Genomic DNA, 19,575 nt, shown 5'->3' on the forward strand with positions numbered 1-19,575 from the left:
AGTTTACTATCTTTTGGTTAGGCTTTTACTTCATATCCTCATCTCATTCCAATGGTCCAGGCATATGGAGTTGTTAATAGATGTCCTAATCTCCTGCTACTCAAACTGTGATGTGTAGATCAACAGCATCAACATTACCTGAGAGCTTGTTATAAATACAGAATCTCAGGCTCCATCCTAGACCTACTGAATCATAATTTGCATTTTAATAGGGTACCCAGTCGAGTTATATGCACATTGCACCCACCACACTATTTTATTTCTCTGTATCTTTACACATGCTGTCCTTGAAATGCCCTCCCCGTAAACCCTTACCTGAGTTCCCAAGTAGAATTGAACATTTCGTACATTGTGCCTCTATTAGATCATATGTTAAAGCATGTACCATGTTGTATTTGAAATTATATGTTTATGATTGTCTTCCTTACCAATTAGTAAGTTCCATAAAGGCAAATATTGTCTCATTTGCAATTTTAATTTGTCTAGCAAATACTGAATTGAATGGAGATCCGCATTCCTCATTTTGCCTTTTAATGACTCTGCACTGGAGATAAAGAGATGATTAAGACAGACTTTGCCCTTAAGAAATTCACTAACCTGGGTATGAAAAGGACATAAAGTAGTGATTGAATTGGCATCGACCAAGGATGGGGGGAGAGAAGAGTAAATAAACTAATTTTTCCTCTTTACCCCCTTTTTTTGACCTCTGTCCCATTGCGTTAATGAATTAAGATTTACTGCTTTTTCATTGTAATCTAAATGGAAGAAAATCTTATTTAATCCTTTTTCTCCTTTTTAGGTAATCCAGATACAGCATTTTTTCCTTCTTAATGCTCTGTTTTTCCTTAAAAGTGTAGGTAGAAGACAGACAGTAGACCAGAGGAAGGAGTTTTTATTTTTATTTTTTTCAAAATAATGTGTATGTTTTAAAATTTTAAGCATATTATAATTTCAGTTTTTTAAATAATATAAAAAAGTGGGAAAATTTAAAGTACCACTTATAATCCAACCACCCCATAACCACTTCTATTAACATTTTCTTTTTAAAATATCCTTCCCATCCCACCCCCATAGATTAGGCTATATTATATATATAGTTCACTGTCTTGCTCTCTTCCTACTTAATATTATAACAAAAGCATTTATCTATGTTACTGTGAACTTTTCAAAATATAATTTTTCTGGGGGAAGATGAACTTTTAATGTTTTGTTTTTCCCAATTACTTGAAATACAAGTTGTATTTTTGCTTCAGGAATAGGAGGGTATCTTTAAAAAGCTGAGAAAGTTCTGTTTTGTAGTGGCACAAAGAAGGAAATTCTTGATTGGAAGCAAAGATAGTAGTAATAGAAAATAGACTAGAGCAAATTCATCTCTAATACTCTGAAAAGAAACAGCAGGGGAAGGTAGAGTGTTGACCCAGACTAAGATGGCGCCATTTAAGATTTAGAGGGCACTGTGCTATTTCTAAGCTGTGGGACCTCGTAGAATCTTTTTTGTCTTGTTTAGGAAGTTTAGGGGAAAAGAAAGTAAGGGAAAGGGAAATTGGTAAAATGGTTTGTGATCCAAAATTAGGACCTCAAAGACATTTTCTTTTAGAAAATTTGTTGAGATCATTTAGTAGCAGTGCCCCTTTGCTGTGTGACCTTGGATGAATTGCTTAAATTTAAATTTAGTTTCCTCACACATGAAATGAGAATAATAGTATTTAACTTACATAGGGGTGTTGTGAAGATTAAACAAGTAATATATATGAAGCACTTGGAATGGTGCCTAGCATACAGTAAGCACAGTAAGTATTATACAGTATTGTATTATCTTTTCTCATATATGAGTATAAATTATGGATTAAATAGTCATATGTATACTGGCCTGGGAACCAAAAAATTCCGCTATAGGATATTGGGTCTCTCTGAAAGTGAAGTTCTGTTCAAGTTCAGAACTGATTTCCAAATAAACTTCTGGAATGTAATATGTCCATTGGTGTGTTGTCAGTTACTTCCATATAGAGAAATATATTAATGAGGAACATTAATATTTCTCAAGGAAATAGGGGCTATCTCCTTGCCTTTTATCCTCCTCCTTTATTTCTCATCCTTTTTTGTGGAGGGAACATCTCTTTGAAAACAAAAAAGTACTTAGTCTTTTTAGGAAATTTTTTGGTTTACAATATTTACTTACTTGCAATTTTTTACTTTTTATTTTACCCTCTTTTCAGAACCTAAATCTATTAACAAAAATACAGTTTAATTTTGAGGAAAAGACCTCTCATATTTTAGTAGAAGCATAAATTGTTTAAAGGGAAATTTGGTAAAATCTTTCAAAATTAAACGTGAGCCTATCATTTGAAAAAAAAAAATGCAGATTAATAACTGTGGAAAATGCTGCTCTATACCTCAGGGTAGCCTGTACCAGGCAACAGAATGGGAGTTTTCCTCACATGCTTTTCTCTGTTTTTCCTTCCAGGTTTATAGGGAGATATCCTTGTCCCCAAAAAAGGCAGAATGCAACACCTATCATCTGTCTTTATAGCTTCATGTTTCATAGCCCTTGAAGACTTTTGTGTTTTCAAGAGAGCATTAAGAAGTCTTCCCGAGATCACTGGTGGTCTTATTAGGGATTATGGAAAGCCATTTTAGGACAAGAACAGAAAAAGGGATAATTGCCAAGGGACTGTGTGGGGAGTAAAAGAATTCACTTAGAAGAGAGGTGGCTACCAGGTGTGGGAAGAGAGTAGAACCGAGAGTGAAGGTAGGGTGCTAGAATTCCAGAAAGAAATTCCTCTCCACTCACTACTGGTTTGTTCTTACTGGGCTCTTCAGAATTCTCTTAAATGCTACAGTCTTTGACTCATTGCCTTAAAAAGTGTCTTTATCTGCAATATTCTTACCCCTTTAACATGAATTGGAGATATCTAGGTGACCAAATGTTATAATGTGCCAATTCAGAAGTTCTCTTTCAATTTAATGAACTAGAGACAGTTATTTTCCTTCTAAGTGTATATTTCTAGAAAATGTTTAAAATTTATTTTTAAAAATCATTGTTCCTGAAGTAATGTTTAAAAAATATTTATTCTTTTAAATATTTATTAACATTTTAAAAGTCAGAAGATAAAAATTTTAATTTTATAGAGGTGGGTCCCTTTCAGACTACTTTTCTAATTTTATATTATTTATATATTTATACTTGTGCCATTTTCACAGTTTAAAAAATTTTATTTGGAATAAATACTTTCATTAGAATAAATCCTCAGAAATGGAATAACTTGGTCAAAACTAGTTATGGCTCTTTATAAATAAATACACATTGCCAAGACATTTTCCAGAAGAGTTGTGCTGGTATATCTAGTAACCAGCAGTATATCATGGATCCAGTTTATTGGTACAGTCTCCATTGATGGCTGTTATTATTTGTAAAATTTTACATCCCTAAATGAAAAAATATCAGTACGTTAATTTTACTTTTTATTACCTAAGCAAAATATTTTTCAATATTTGTATATTTTTAATATCTTTTTCAGTAATCTGAAATTTCTATTTTCTATTGAATTTTCACACATAGGTGATGTAACAAAACCTGGAGTTGATGCTAATAACTCGTCAGTTTTATTTTTTATCTTTATATTTTCAGTAGAAAATTTGATATCACCTAATTTCAGAAGCATTAAAAAAATTATAGAATTTATATGGGTATATTATTTTATAGTTGAATCTCATAGGTCTAAAGGTCCTGGAAATATTACATTTTTCCTGGTGATTTTTTTTTTTTCCCCCAGATTGAAGAAGGTATTGTTGTAATGGAAGATGATTCTCCAGTGGAAGCTGTGAGCACACCTAATACTCCCCGAAACCTTGCTGCATGGAAAATTAGCATTCCATATGTAGATTTTTTTGAAGATCCCTCCTCTGAAAGGAGGGAGAAAAAGGAGAGAATACCTGTGTTTTGTATTGATGTTGAAAGGAATGATAGAAGAGCAGGTAGGAAGCTTTCTGAGTACTTTTTAAGAAGATTCTCATTAATCTGTATTTATCAGAGATGATAAAACATTTTGTCATTTCAAACTGTTGAGTATGATTGCATATTTAAAAGATAATTGTCCAGAACAGAAAATTAAATGAAAGCTTAGGGTTTTCTAGGTTATCGCTATTAGTTAATTTGTTCAATCAACACTTATTGAGTAGATTCCTGCAAGATACCTGACAATCCATCAAGGCATTTTATATAATGTCTTTTCAATGGTTTTGCTTCTGTCATCATTAGCTATTAAACTTATTTGACCATTATTAATACGTATAACACTATATCAGGTATTTTACCAATTTAATTAAGATAGCATTTCTGCTCCGCCATCGTTGTCAGAAAATAAGAATTGATAAAAATATGATCAAATACAGCTTCACAGATTTTCTTCATTTTTTTTAAAAATCTTTTTTCTTTTGGTTGTTTTAAATGTAGAATATGTAATAGTGACAGGGGAATAAACAGCATCCATAGCGAGATAAACAGTCACCACCCTAGGCTTTGTCTAAGAGGTGGAGCAGTTGGTGTAAGCAAAAGCATATCAAAGTTGTACAAGTTTTGGGAATGATGAGCAGAAAGTAAAGTTGAGCTCATGAGGCGGGAACTATCCCTCCTCTGTGAAGAAAGAAGGAAAAAACATGGTAGTATTAGGAAATGGTTAAGAGAGGGAAGTGACTAAGTGATAGTGTAAAGGTCAGTGCTAATGATTCCCCTTATTTATTTTTCAGAAAGTATTAGGTTTTTAAATTTTTTTTCAGAAGCTGATCCTTTTTCAAGAACATAAAGCATAGCAATGGGGAAGGACGAATGCTCCGAGTAGCTGGCTATTTTTTCTTTTGTAGCTAAGTACGGGGCAGGGTCTTGCTCTATCCAGTTCTGAGTCAGTGCTACTTGATTTTGTTACAGTCACCATTCAGTCTTGCTAATTGCTGTTCTGTCTTAACACTCTTATAGGTGTATAGACAAACCATTGTTAATATTGTAGTCTGATTCAAACATAGTTTTGTTTACATCTTTTGTCTGTGGTCTCTACTGATTGGTATTTTAAGTATTGGAAAGAATTGAAAAGACTCTGGTTAGCTTCTGGGTTTAATTCCTTCCTGTGCTTAGTACTTAAAGTCTGACTGTTCCCACATGGTTCTTGTTTCTCAGGAAATTATTTAAAACTTTTGACTATTCAGCTATAAATGCCTATCAATATAAATAAATTTATGTAACTTTAAATTTAGTAACTTTTATCTCCTTTTGAAGGACTTACAGATTTATATGTGATATACTTTTAAGTATTTTGAGACTATACTTTTGTTTTTGCCTTTGGAAAATCATCTTTAATTTTTGGTCTTTATTTTTAAAAGTTTGGCTTAATTATTTAACCCTAAAATTAAAACCACAAAAGTCTTAAAATTTATATTCCAAGGATAATTTTTGTCAGCAGTGTTGTAGACTTTTACAGTCAATGTAATGTGCTCTGAGGAAGTGGCCTATGAGGAATAAAAAGTGTATCATTTAAATGTTACGTTGATTTATGTGTGTAGCAAGATAACAATTTCAGGATTTTAAAAACCAAAACTAAATATAATACAGATCTTTTAAGACCAGGTTGTGGCCATATCAGACTTTTTGTTTGTTTGTTTTTTGAATACAGGTATTGCTTTTGGGTTGTGGTTTTTAGTTAACTTGATCCATTGCATCTCCAAAGCAATGCTAGGCTGACATGAGATGTGAATAATAGCAGTTAACATTTTTTGGGTGATTACTCTGTGCTGCACACTATATAAAAGTGCTTTTGATGGATTATTTCATTTAATAGGTACAATTATTTTTATTCTGCGCAAACTAAGGCACAGCGAGGTTAAGTTATTTGTTCAAGTTTACATAATAAATGGAGGAACCAGGATTGGAATAGGCAGTCTGACCCAAATCATTCGTTAAACCATCAGTTTACGTTGTCCAGTTTGGTGGCCACTAGCCACTTGAGGCAATTTAAATTATATTAAAATTTCAGTTTCTTACTTACATTAGCTGCATTTCAAGTGATCAATATTATGTGGCTAGTAGCTACTATATTAGTGCAGATAATACAGATAATACAGAATTTACAGAAAGTTATATTGGATAGCGCTGTTCTGTACTGTATTAGATCAGGACAATTAGGAAATATTTGAGAGATCCAAAATTGATTATAAATTTTTTATGCAATACATCATCATATTTGTGTCACTTTAAAACTGATCATAATTACATAATTTTGGAAGTTGCTGTCAGCTCTATGAGTCTTTGTAGAAAAATGTGTATATTAGTGAGATAACTTCATAAATAGGTAAAATTTATCCGTCTCCTAAATAATTTAAAATTAAAATGTGGGATAAAATATGTTAATGTGATGTGAAGAAATAATATATTTTTAAAACTGGAATAATTTCTAGCTTTGTATACTTAATGTTTTAAATACTTTATCCTTTTAGTAGTAGTTTATAAAATTATTTGTTACTCAGTATGTATTTATTCAATTTACAGTTGGGCATGAGCCTGAACATTGGTCTGTTTATAGAAGATATCTTGAATTCTATGTACTTGAATCAAAACTAACAGAATTTCATGGTATGTTGTTCTCTTTGTATAAAACATTGCATTTCAAAATGAGCCTTCTTGAAAGCTGTCGAACCAGATTAAATTTTTCATTTTAAGTCATGGTATCAAGGAAATGTAACAGTGACACTTGTGTACACTGCTATTGAAAATAGAAACATACTATTTTAATCTTGTTTCTGCCTGATTATATTTTTAAAGTTTTTACAATGTCCAGTTCTTGCTTTTTAAATAATAAAATGTAAAAGATAGCTATTTCTTAACTGTATTTTAGAAAAGTTTTTCTTTCCAATTTAGTTTTTTTTTTTTTCCTCAGTTAAGTTTTTATCTTGACGATGTGGATAATTTAAACCATGCATTTCAGAGTTGCTCTGTTTTTTTACCATCATCTTCCTTGGTTAGACATATTTATGCATTGTGGCAAATGTTTTGATTTAGTTCTTAGATTTAGATCTGGAAACAAAACTTGTAAATGAATGCTTTTGAGGGTAGATCAATCAGAAAAGGAGAGTACCTTTTTTTTTTTAGTTCTTCCTCTCATCTGCTAAGTCTCTCTTATCTCTCCATTTATTTAAGTTAATAGCAAGGATATAGTTATGGAGTATTTTCAGTCATTTTATGTATAGATTAGCGAGTTTGATTTGTGTATTCTGAACCTTTTTATTTTAGAACAGCTTTGTGGAGTGTTCCCTGATCCAAATTCAGTTTGGTTCTGAATTGAGTAGCTCAGGGAACCTTCTTAACCTTGCTATAAGAACAGATTTCGTGATAAGGAGATTATAGGAAGATTAAAAAATACAAGACTCACTCCATACTTTTTGCCTCGATTTTGAGTTTGTACTTCTCTTTAAATGGTTTTCTCTTTGTTTCTGCCAATCTGATGCAGTGCTATTCTTGTCATGTTCTTTCTCTGAGAATCTTTTCTTTGTTGTTTATAGTTAGTTGAAAGATCATTTATCTCCATACTTTAAAATTCTGGATTAACCAAAGTTGGTTGGATTCCCAACAATGTTTTCCCTTTGGATACTAAAATTTCTGAAATCAGCTCTAGCTGAGAAAGCATGTCCCTGATTTTAAAATTTTGTTTTTAAGCTTATATAGCATTGGCAAATGCTATCGTTTTCCCCCATGAGAGATTAGATGTTTCTCTAGTAAAATTTTGTCAAATAGAATCCCATTTGAGATTTCAAAATAATCTCATGATAATTTTTTGAAGCTTTTTTTTACTAGTATAGAAGGCTAAATATAACTATGTCAGTGAAGAGTGGTGCTATTTTGGCTATCAATAGGTAGACTCAGGTTCTCTGGTCTAGGCTTCTGTGTTGTCTGATGTCAGGATTATTTAAAGGATAATGCCACATCTCTACAATGCAGCACTGTGATTCTGAATTTGCCACAATAAATTATAAAGTAAATTTTTAAAATACTAGCAGAACATAGTAATAACTTTAATGTATATTAATTTCAGGCACATTTCCTGATGCCCAGCTTCCTTCCAAGAGAATCATTGGCCCCAAAAATTATGAATTCTTAAAGTCGAAGAGAGAAGAATTTCAAGAATATCTACAGGTATAGCACTAACTTAATTTAAATCATTGCTAATCATAGCATTCTCTTATTTGTCTTTTTCTCTTGTATGTATATGCTTTGCTTCACAAATACTTGTCATTGTGACTTTCTAAAATTCTTTTATTTTAAAAATTTTTTCTTTGTGGAAATGAATTGTCAGGAGGATACATTTTTTTCTTTTCTTTATTTTCAATTGGTAACCAGTGAAACACCAAATATTTTCTTAGAGGGAGGAAAAAAAGTCTTATATTGGGCTTAGTTTTGATGTAGAGTGTTGAAGAGAGAAAAAAACTTTGGTATAAAAGATTACATTCTGAGAACACTGGGGAGTTTTTGTTATTTTTGTCTTATTTTTTATTTGATTTTGTGTTCAGCACTTTCTGAACCTTGGAATCTTCCTTCACTCCTATTTTATTCCTCAGTTCTTTTCCTTTTGCAATTTGAAGATGTTTTTCCAGTTTCTTGGGATCTCCTGACTCTCTACCACTTACCACTTGGAATTGAATTCCATTTTTTCTTAGTGTGTATTCATTGTGTTATATAAACAATGTAATTAGTTTATTATTTCCACTATTGGTACAATCAGCTTAAAAGTAACTTATTTGAGATGCCTCCAAAATTAATGACTATCTTTTGTTAATCAAATGCATAGGAGTAGAGGGGATACTTTTGTTTTATTTTAAAAAATCTTTTTGGTCATAGAATTTTGTAGTTTTTATTAAGTGTTAATTCAGTTAAATTTGGTTACTTCATAGTCAAAACAAGTACTTTTTAAATAAAGATTTTCAACAGTATAAATAGTTATTTACATTTTATTTCTTGCATTTGAACTATTGAATACTTTAACCCAGAAAGTAGAGTTTATATAATTTTTTGATGGTGTGAAAATTGAAATATGAATTATTAACTACAATGATATTTGAACACACCATTTACTAGTGTTAACCTGTGTCTTTGTCGATGTCATTAACCCATTATTTGAACTAATTCTAAGAACTAGAGTACTTCGTTCTATAAGAAATATTTTCTGATATAGAGTTAAAGGTCATAATATTGGTATTTTGTTTATTTAGATTTCTAGTCAATAATTAATAATAGGTAAGACTTAATTTTGGCTTTAAAAAGTCAGTTTGTCTTCTGAGAAAATAGTGTTGGAAGAAGAACAGACAACAGATTTTATAGGGTATTTCACATTTCACATTTAGTTTTCTGCAAAATTCTTTTATGCCAACTTCTTTTAATTATCAGGGAAGTTGTATGATATTGTAATACTTGTTTTATCATTGAGAAACTGAGAAATAATATTAGCTATTGTTTAATTTTCCTTCAGGTATATCAGGTAGGTGCTGAATGCTTTATATCAGCAGTCCCCACCCTTTTTGGCACTAGGGACCAGTGCTTCTGTGAGAATCTAATGCCTGATTATCTGAGATGGAGCTGAAGCAGTGAGTGATGCTAGCTCTGGAGCAGCTGCAAATACCAATGAAGCTTTGCTTGCTTGCCTTCCACTCACCTCCTGCTGTGTGGTCCAGTTCCTAACAGGCCATAGATCTTAATAGGCCAAGGCCTGGGTATTGGGAATTCCTACTTTATATAATATTATAAAGTAGGTAGTGTTATTTTCAATTTACACATGAGGAAACTGACTCTTATGCTAAATTTAGGAACTTTTCTAGGGACACCCAGCTAGCAAATGGAAGAGCCAGAATTCAGACCCATTCATGTTTCACTATAGAGGTTAAGGTCTTATCTGCTGTGTGTTACTGTTCTTTCTATAAATATAATTTTGTTATTTATTATGAATATAAAATAGCTTTTGAGGATTTAAAATTGTTTTCTTGGTTTAAAAAAATCATTTAAAAATAGTTTTGATCACCTTTCTAAATTTTTAAACCCTTTTTTTCCTTTTTTTTGTTCATTTAAGAAACTTCTACAGCATCCAGAACTGAGTAATAGTCAACTTCTGGCAGATTTTCTCTCCCCCAATGGTGGAGAAACACAGTTTTTGGATAAGATACTACCAGATGTAAACCTTGGTAAGTCAATTTAAAGAATCGTATGTAAGAGGTTAAACTGAAAAGGATCAGCATTTTCAGATTAATTTAGAAAAATAGTTTATATAGTGAAGCCATGTATCAAACTCTAAAGGAGTTCGATGGGAGGGCTGGGTAGTTTGCATGTTGTAAAATAGTCACTATATTTATGACTCCTGCTATTGCTATAAGTCTCCTTTTTGTAAATTGAACTGAAAGAAATTTAAGTGGTATTTATCAATTTTGACTATTTTTCATAGTCATTTCTAAATGCTTGAGAAAATCTCAAGATGTTTGATATTTTATAATAAAAGAACCTGGAGATAAAATCAAGAATAAATTTTGGTAAACAGGATTAAAATATTTTTAATCTAAAATTCAGAATATAAACTATTCAAATAGCCAGTTTAAATGTAGCAAGTCTTAAAACTTTTTTCTTTTGATAAACTTTTGTATATTTTTAGATGTCTTTATAATTCACCATTGTTTAAAACCTTTTGAAAACATTTATGTAAAATTTCATATATTCATAAAAATAGAAAATTTGTATAATGAATTCCTTACTCTATTTCAACAATTATTAACACTTGTCTTGTTCCACCTCTTACCCCACCTCCTCCCCCACTGGATTATTTTAAAGTAAATCCCAAATGTTGTATCTATAAATGGTTAATAATACCATAGTTATTGTACATTTCTGTTCAGCGTAAAATTGTCAATTATAAATATTTTTTACTTTTCACTTGGCTGTTTAGTATTTAAAATTACCTAGTGAAGTATTCATAGGAGCAATTATGAGGTATATGATATACCTTCATAAAATTAATATTCTACTTTTAATTACAGGAAAAATTATAAAGTCTGTTCCTGGAAAACTAATGAAAGAGGTGAATAACTGATTTATGAATATTCTATAATATGATAGTTATAAGTGTGTTTAAATATCAATGAGTTTTAATGGGTTATATGAGACTAAGAATCATAATCTTGATTTTCGATTTTTATACTGTAATCTCTGTATTACCACAGAAAGGTCAGCATTTGGAACCTTTCATCATGAATTTCATTAATTCTTGTGAATCTCCAAAGCCTAAACCAAGTAAACCAGAACTGACAATTCTCAGCCCTACTTCAGAAAACAACAAGAAGGTACTGCGTATTGCCTTAGCCATTAAGTTTGTAGTTGTCTTACTTGAGGTGACTTTTCTGTTGTAGGGAGAATCCTGTGTTAATGAAATGGATGAGACTTTATATTTCCTTTATATGGATATAAGTTTTACAATGTAAGGGGAGTACTATATATAGTTACTTGGTTCTTTGCTTTAACAGGGTAAATATTTCTTTAGATAATATATTTGCAAACTTCTACCATTTCTGTATTTGTGGGATTTTTTAAAGTGCTTTTCTTAGGTAGTAAATCACCAACTTCCAATAATCTTCCAATATAGTAAGAATTACTTACTATAAAGTATTTGTTTATTTGATAGTATTACTAACATTAAGGCTTATAAAATATTTCATCTATTCATGAAACAACTATTTTATTGTGTGCCTATTAAAGAGTGTTAGGCACTGTCCACAAGCTCACTTTAGTGCCAGAGTAGTGCCCAGCCTGGGGAGCTGTGTGAGCTAAAGGACAGCCTTGCTCTCCCCACAAACACCTTCATTTTTGTTATTACTATAAAAGGTATCTTTAATATTTTTTTCACTTTATAACTTTATTGTTGGTAAACAGAAATACAGTTGATTTTTGTGAATGATTTTTTATTCAATATTCTCGCTAGACTTGTATTAATTTTTTTTTTTAAGGCCTACAGCACCTGGTGTTCCTAGGTAGTCTCCCATCCAATTACTAACCAGGCCCGACCCTGCTTAGTTTCCAAGATCAGATGAGATAAGGCATGTTGACTTGTATTAATTTTAGTAACATATCAGTTCTTTTAGATTTACTCTGTTATCTGCAAATGATGGCAGATTTTGTTTCATTTATGGCTACGACCTGTACAAAGGGAATTATGTCAGTGTTTCACCATTAAATAGTATAGTGTAGCTTTATTTGTAAATATCCTTTATGTGAAGTTAAGGAAGTTTATATCCGTGTTTATGGGTGGACTTTCTTCTCTCCTTGTGGGGTTTTGGTATCGAGGTTTTATTAAATTTTTTTCTATTTGCTAGTAGAATTATAACTGGAATTATTAGTTCTTTAAGTAATTGATAAAACTTGTTGGTAAAATCATCTAGGCCTTATTTTGTTTGCAGGAAGGTTTTTTCACAACCAAATTTAATTTCTTTAATTATAATGTTCTTCAGGTTTATTTAATGAGTCAGGTTTTGATAATATTTTCCAACAAATTTTCCATTTTATCTAAATTTGAAAATCATTTGGCTTGAAGTTGACAATAATATTCTTTTTTTATTTTCTTTGACATCAGTAGCTGTCTCCTTTTATTCCTAACATTGTGTCTTCTTTTTCTTTTATTTTTTGATCAATCTCGCCAAAGGTTTTTCTCCATTTTATCTTTTGGCCTTGCTGATCTTTTCTATTAGACTTAAATTTTTAGTTCCTTAATTTCTGCTATTTGATGGTTATTATTGAAAATGGACTCTTTTTGCTTATTTTGGGGGTAAGTGGAGCTGGGATTTTGTTGCATTTCATCATTTTTACTATAAATAATTTTTCATATCTTATTTTTTTCACATTGATTGTGAAAAATCACTTTCTGGGCTTTGACTATTATTGTCCAAATAAGCTTTGCTTAAGGCTTAATATTCACCTCTAAACACCCTTTAATTGAATAGCAATTTATAATTTCCAAATCATGTTAGTTTTGAAATTAGCTATCATTAATACATTTATACATTTTTGTATGTTCATTTGCTACTTTTGGTGTAAACGGGGTTCTTTATGGGTAATGAATTATCTGTTGTGTCTAAAATGAATGCAGACTTTTATGTAATATTTTGGGGAGCACTTTTTAAATTCAATTTTGGGTATAAATGTGGAATTTTGGAGGCAGATCTTAACCTATCTGATATTCTGCTTTGTTTGAAAAAATTTAAATGCGTTTGCTCTATGTCATTTTAGCTTTAGTGATTTTTATCAGCCGGTGTAATATGTTACCTGTCTCTTTATTATTTCAACTTTTACTTTAGCTATTCAATGATCTGTTTAAGAATAATGCAAACCGTGCTGAGAATACAGAAAGAAAGCAAAATCAGAATTATTTTATGGAGATGATGACTGTAGAAGGAGTTTATGATTACCTGATGTATGTAGGTAAGACCTATGTGGTTACTGTTGAAACCTGTTTTTTATTCATCACATTTCTTCTGTGATGCAAATTAATGCCCTTATGTATTGTCCCGTTGTAACTTTTTTTAAATTGAAGATACTACTTTTATAAAAATTCAGTACAATTGGTCTTGAACATTTAAAGTTCCTAGTGTTTACAAATAAAATATTGACCATTTGTATTTTTTTATATTGGAAAATATTTATCTTAACAATGAAGTATTCCATGTAATCCTCAGGACGAGTGGTTTTCCAAGTTCCTGACTGGCTTCATCATCTCCTAATGGGAACTCGAATACTCTTTAAAAACACCTTAGAAATGTATACTGACTACTATCTTCACTGTAAACTAGAACAGCTATTTCAGGAGCACCGTTTGGTCTCACTTATAACACTTTTCAGAGGTTTGTGTTTTCTTATGTGTTTGTTTCATATTTTGTGTACTCTTAATGATTTTAATGGGATATAAAAGAGTGAGAAATCTTGTTTTTCTTTGGTTTATTAGTATGTCCACTCTGAGGAAATACTTGTAGATAATAGGTGAAAATTCCAGTAAACATTTTTTTTTTTCTCTTTTTAGATGCTGTATTCTGTGAAAATAGTGAACCTCGCTCTCTCCAAGATAAGCAAAAACGAGCAAAACAGACTTTTGAAGAAATGATGAATTACCTTCCAGGTATAATATTTAAGAAGTAGTTTGATATAGATTAACACTCCTTTGAGATCACAATATATAGTAATTATTGAGGCTAATTTTTACTATGAGTTTTCATTTTAGAAATAGTTATAAGGGCCAATTAAAATTAACTCATTAGTTAAATAAAATTTAGTTTTTATAATGTTAGCACTAAGAACTTTAAGACAAGGCTGTTTCTACTCACACTAAAATAGCCAGATTCTTTTAACGTTGACTTATAATCAGAGTAATTAAAGTGACATTTTTGCAGAACAGTTGGAGTCCTGCTGCCTACTATACCCTGAGAAGAGCTACACTAGTGTTTATGACTAAAGGATCAAAGTTTATTCCAAATTTATTGAGTACCTTCCATGTGCCAGGTACTATGCAGAGTGCAAGGGGCATAAAAAGTGTACTTGGATAGGTCAAGTCTAGCAGGAAGACAGACATGCAGACAGAACATACATGTGATAATAGAGGCATGTTCAAGTCATAGAGTATCTCAGTGGAGGAGAATGATCACCTTTCCTATAAAAGAGATAGGCTCGGGCCACTAAGTAAATGAATGGTAGTAACCACTAACTAAGATGGGAAATACAAGGAACAAATGTCAAGGGGTCAAAGCAGAGGGTACTTAGTTTAGGACATTTTGAGTGTGAAGTGCCTATGCATTATTTGGGAGGAAATATCTAATAAGCATTTAGATATCCAGGTTAGGAAATTAGTGGAATGATGGTACATTATAGAGATATGGAAGTCATGTGTGAGTGGATAATAGTGCCAAGGAAGAAAGTATAGAGTAAGAATTGAAGAGGGCTTAGGACTGTACCTTAGAGAATTCTCATCATTGAAAAATTAGTCTCAGAATAGTCCTGCTGCTGCTCTGTGTGAAGACAAGTTAAATCCCTGGTCTAAATGTAAAAGTGAACAGAAGCTATTTTGAGTAAGTCTTCTGTAAGCGATGAAATGATTTTTTACCTGTTTTATAGTATCATACATATAACATTCATGGTTTGGGCACTCTTAGTTTTGATATTCAGGAACAACAGGGAAAGCCAGTGAATGTAATAATTTGTTATTTCGTTGAGGCACAAATTTGAATCACATCTACTTTAAGACGTTCAGGAAGGAGTAATTTAGCTAGTGAGTAAGCTTAGCATGCCTTTCTATTATCTTTTTCATTTCTTAGTGAGTCCTGAAGGATCTGAAAGAATTTCTTACTTTTGTCTGTTATGTTTCACACATATTAATTAGGATATTCTCTGTGAATTAGAGGATTCACAAAGATCCATATTGGGCTGCAAGGTTGAGAATATCAAGGATCTACTATGCTATTGTAAATTCAATTTGGCCTTTACCTCTTGGGGTTAGATTTACCTCGTAGAAGCAAACATAAAGTGAGAATTTTCTATGAACAGCCTTAAGAGTTTCATTATGACTGTAGGGGAAAGGGACAAATATTTGAGCACCTTGTTTACATGAGAATGATTTTCTTTTCCTGCTTGGGGGAAAACATGCAGCAGAGAGTTTAATATTAACTCATTAGTTAAATTAAATTTGGTTTTTATAATGTTAGTGCTAAGAACTTTAAGACAAGGCTGTTTCTACTCACACTAAAATAGCCAGATTCTTTTAACGATGACTTATAATCAGACTAATTAAAGTGACATATTTGCGGGACCATTGGAGTCCTGCTGCCTACTATACCTTGAGAAGAGCTACACTAGTGTGTATGACTAAAGGATCTTTTTGGTAGTAACAGGAGTGATAAATGACAACTGCGCAGTCAAACATGAATTGGAACTTTTGGACCTTGAATTAGTGTTTAAACAGTTTCCTAAAGGATTGTTCCGAACATGGTTAATAATAATTATGTAAAAAGTACAGAAATAAAGTAGTCATAGTTATTAAGAAAAGCCTATGTTAAAAATTAAACTTTTGTTTTTTGATATTAAGATATTCAAACATTAGGAAAATATAAAAAGTAAAAAATAGAAGCCGTCCTCTTCCCACTACAAAGAAGTAGCCACATGGTCCAGTTTGGTGTTAATCCTCACAGACATTTTTCTGTGCATTTCTATACATGTATTTATAAATGTACAGACATAATTTTAGGGTTTATTTTGTTTGTTTTACCAGAATGGAATAATACAATATATATGATTTTCCAACTCTGTTTTTTCACTTAATACAGTATATAGGCAGATTTCTTTACTACAGCATTCAGTAGGCTTGCAGTATGCTTTGTGCTTTGCGAATCTCCAAAGAGGATGCACGATACTGCATTTCTCAACTTGACCATAGAACCCTTGTAGAAACCCTGATTTAGGAAATTCTGATTTACAGTTTTTCATATCTGGGAAACAGAGTGGAGATTTTGTTTGATCCAGTTAATGACAAGTTACTTTATAATATGTAATTGTTTCACATGTGGCTTTCTTGTATAGACCTGATCGTCAAGTGTATTGGTGAAGAAGCCAAGTATGAAAGCATCAGACTTCTATTTGATGGCTTACAGCAGCCAGTTCTCAACAAGCAGGTAAAATTTATTAAAGCAGGTTGACTAGAGTTGAATAGGTTTAGTGAATGACACAGTAAGGTGTCTGGTATATAATTAATTGTGAAGTGACACTACTAAATCAAGGCAATGTAATTCCAGTGTTCAAATAGAAAAAAGTTTTATTTGTGTTCCTTTTTTGCTGATAACCTTTTTTCTTTATGATGTGAATTGTTTTGATTTAAAATAAACATTCATTGTAGAAAATTTGGAATGTACAGAAAGTTCGTGAATCAAAGTAAAAATTTGCAAATCAAGAATTACATCATTCAGATTACATAGAATAACCACAGTTAATTAACATTTTTATGTTTAGAGTACATATTCTGTTGAGATATTAATAGAGTGGCAATTTTGTATCATACTTATTTCTTTAAAATTTTTATTACATATAAAATATCTAACACAAAATGAGTTATGAGGCATAATAATAAAATGTCCACATGTTAATACACTCATCTTAAAAAGAGAACATTATTGATACTGTTGAAGCTACTTTTGGACTTGTTTTATATTGTCAGTTCTAGTCTTTGCCTTCCCATTTAGAAGTAACCACAGTCTTGGTTGTTTTTCTTTTTGTCTAATGCTTTAAAAATTATTAATTTTTAGCTGACTTATGTTTTATTGGACATTGTGATACAAGAACTGTTTCCAGAGCTGAATAAGGTAACTGAAAAGCAGAAATTTTCTTTTTATATTTAATGGGATGCTGACATTTATTTTAATAAGGACACAAAAATTAAGGAAATTCTTGTGACTGTGATTCTTTTAAAAATGAACAACCTTAACAAGTGGCACTTTATATTTTTTTATTCAACATGCTCAAACATAGGGTGGATTTTGGGGTCAGGAACTGAATAGCTTCTGCCTTGACTTCATCCCCTCCTTATTACAAGCAGAAAGGGATTATTATACCCTGTAGAGTCTTTCCGGAGGAAGATGTAAGGTTAAGTTGTAGCATTAGAATGGGCCGAGCTCTTCAGGCTGTCATCTATAATTGAATACTGCGTAAGTCAGGCTTGAGTATTTTTGAAGTAGTTGAGCTTATATGAACCCAAGAGCACAAAAAGAATTGGAATTGGAGGATGGTAATATTATTATTATATTAAATCTTGAGGACTTTGAGGTTTGAGCAAAAATTTATTATTTTTTTCTGTTTTTATTTTTCGACTAATATTTTTTACTATTTTTTGGTCAGATGAAATAACTACTCTTCAAGGTTGTGGTATAGCAATGTCAGTTTCATAGAGTAGAAGAATCCAGGTTTGGACTATTTACCTATTAATTATGAGCTTTCATATTATGTTACTATTATATATATGTTAAAACAGTGGGATAATTACAGACATTTTATGTTCAATTTATATGGGAATCAGTACCAGGAAACCTTCGGCTCTCTTTTTAAGACTTTGTAAGGTCTGTCACTATACCTTCCCATTTTTCTCATCTCTAAAGCATAAATGTTATCTGTGGCATAGGCCACGTAATTTATTTGGTTTGATTTTTTTTACATAATTTAAATGTATATGTCTTAGGTTAGAATTTTAATACATTAGAACTGTGGAATTGTTAGGCAATTTATAAATGAACCTATTTTGTCTTCAATTAAATAGATTTATTTTTACTTATAGGTACAAAAGGAAGTTACCTCTGTGACATCCTGGATGTAAACATTTGGATTTGGGATAGAATAACCAGTTGAAATTTCTTCTGTGTTAGTGTAATAGATACTGTTTTTTTCTTTTAACTTTTGTATATTCTTGTATATATCATGTAATTCAGTGTCTGAAATTTTGATTTTTTTTGTCTTAATAAAGACTAACATACTTGATAATGATTAAAAGTGATTGGGTTTCATAGCCTTTCATTTTACACCTGTTATTCAAATTTTATTAGAACATATATTACTTGTTATTGTCATTTTTTAAAGAGATAATTTATAATCCCCTTAGAGCAAACAGATAAGACTGATAACCTTTTTTATTGTATCACCTTGAAAATAATTATGCAAGGTCTGATTTGCTTTCTCATTTAGAATTCATACATTTTAGTAGATCTATTTTCCCGTTTTCCTTTGTTTTCTACATAGCTAACTGTGTGTCTATAAAGAAGACATCCTTTATGAGTTTTTGAGAACAAAGGACTTCTTACTCTTGCTGGATTATTGACGGGTTATAGCCCTCAGGTGTGAAAACTGAGTATTTACAAATATTTGTGATTGTGTGGTTACAGCTACATTTTACTGAATGTATGTAATTATATTTCAAAAGCTTTTATAAGCAATTTAGTCAAGTAGATTTTTGGTTTATGTTATCAGTTGTCTCTCCAAAAGAAAAATATGGAATTAATAGTATCTCTTAAAAAAAGTTAATTTAAATGATTATTTTTCAAGATTCAGTGTTTGGAATTCTACTTACAATTCCTTACCATTTTATGCTTTTCTTCTTGAAAAAAATTTGTCTTTCATGATTGAGCATTTGTGTTTGGTTATTTGTTGTACTGTTCATTCAGAATATATTTTTTGAGTTTCGGCCATGTATTAGGCACTCTAAATTGTGGGCACTCTAAATATAATTTGGAAAACTACCCATTTAGTGATATTGTTATTTTTTCTAAGGTTTTAAAAAATGGTCATTAGGTGTTGTAAATTTTTGAAAAGGTTTTGTCAGTAGTTCTATCATATTATTAATTACTTGAAAGTTCTAGAATATGAGTTGCTGAGAATCAGTGCTGTAAAACCAAACCTCAAACATTAACTAATTTCTCAGGGATGGGTAGAAAAATCAGGCTTATTTTTCACATTTAAATCCATGGCATTTCGAACATTATTTTTTCAAATGT

General features: G+C 31.2%; 1 protein-coding gene across 7 annotated transcripts in view; it reads left to right on the forward strand.

Annotated features, from left to right (window-relative positions):
- The window catches only part of SNX14 (sorting nexin 14), a 62,051-nt gene extending 42,731 nt beyond the window's left edge, over window positions 1-19,320 (forward strand). For 6 of the 7 annotated variants that reach the window (XM_006926338.2, XM_006926340.2, XM_006926339.2 and 3 more), the window contains 12 exons: window positions 3,774-3,975; window positions 6,536-6,619; window positions 8,076-8,176; window positions 10,101-10,212; window positions 11,056-11,096; window positions 11,239-11,358; window positions 13,363-13,486; window positions 13,741-13,905; window positions 14,082-14,177; window positions 16,625-16,716; window positions 17,344-17,400; window positions 18,366-19,320. In XM_006926338.2, the coding sequence (XP_006926400.1) occupies window positions 3,774-3,975; window positions 6,536-6,619; window positions 8,076-8,176; window positions 10,101-10,212; window positions 11,056-11,096; window positions 11,239-11,358; window positions 13,363-13,486; window positions 13,741-13,905; window positions 14,082-14,177; window positions 16,625-16,716; window positions 17,344-17,400; window positions 18,366-18,404 (1,233 nt within the window). In that variant the 3' untranslated portion in view covers window positions 18,405-19,320. Of the gene's footprint in view, window positions 1-3,773; window positions 3,976-6,535; window positions 6,620-8,075; window positions 8,177-10,100; window positions 10,213-11,055; window positions 11,097-11,238; window positions 11,359-13,362; window positions 13,487-13,740; window positions 13,906-14,081; window positions 14,178-16,624; window positions 16,717-17,343; window positions 17,401-17,932; window positions 17,998-18,365 lie in introns of all 7 variants that reach the window. The other variant, XR_001518209.1, reaches the window with a different exon arrangement.
- Window positions 19,321-19,575: the final 255 nt, after the last annotated feature.

Source organism: Pteropus alecto, unplaced genomic scaffold (genome assembly GCF_000325575.1).
Source record: "Pteropus alecto unplaced genomic scaffold, ASM32557v1 scaffold7, whole genome shotgun sequence".
Taxonomy (NCBI): Eukaryota; Metazoa; Chordata; class Mammalia; order Chiroptera; family Pteropodidae; genus Pteropus; species Pteropus alecto.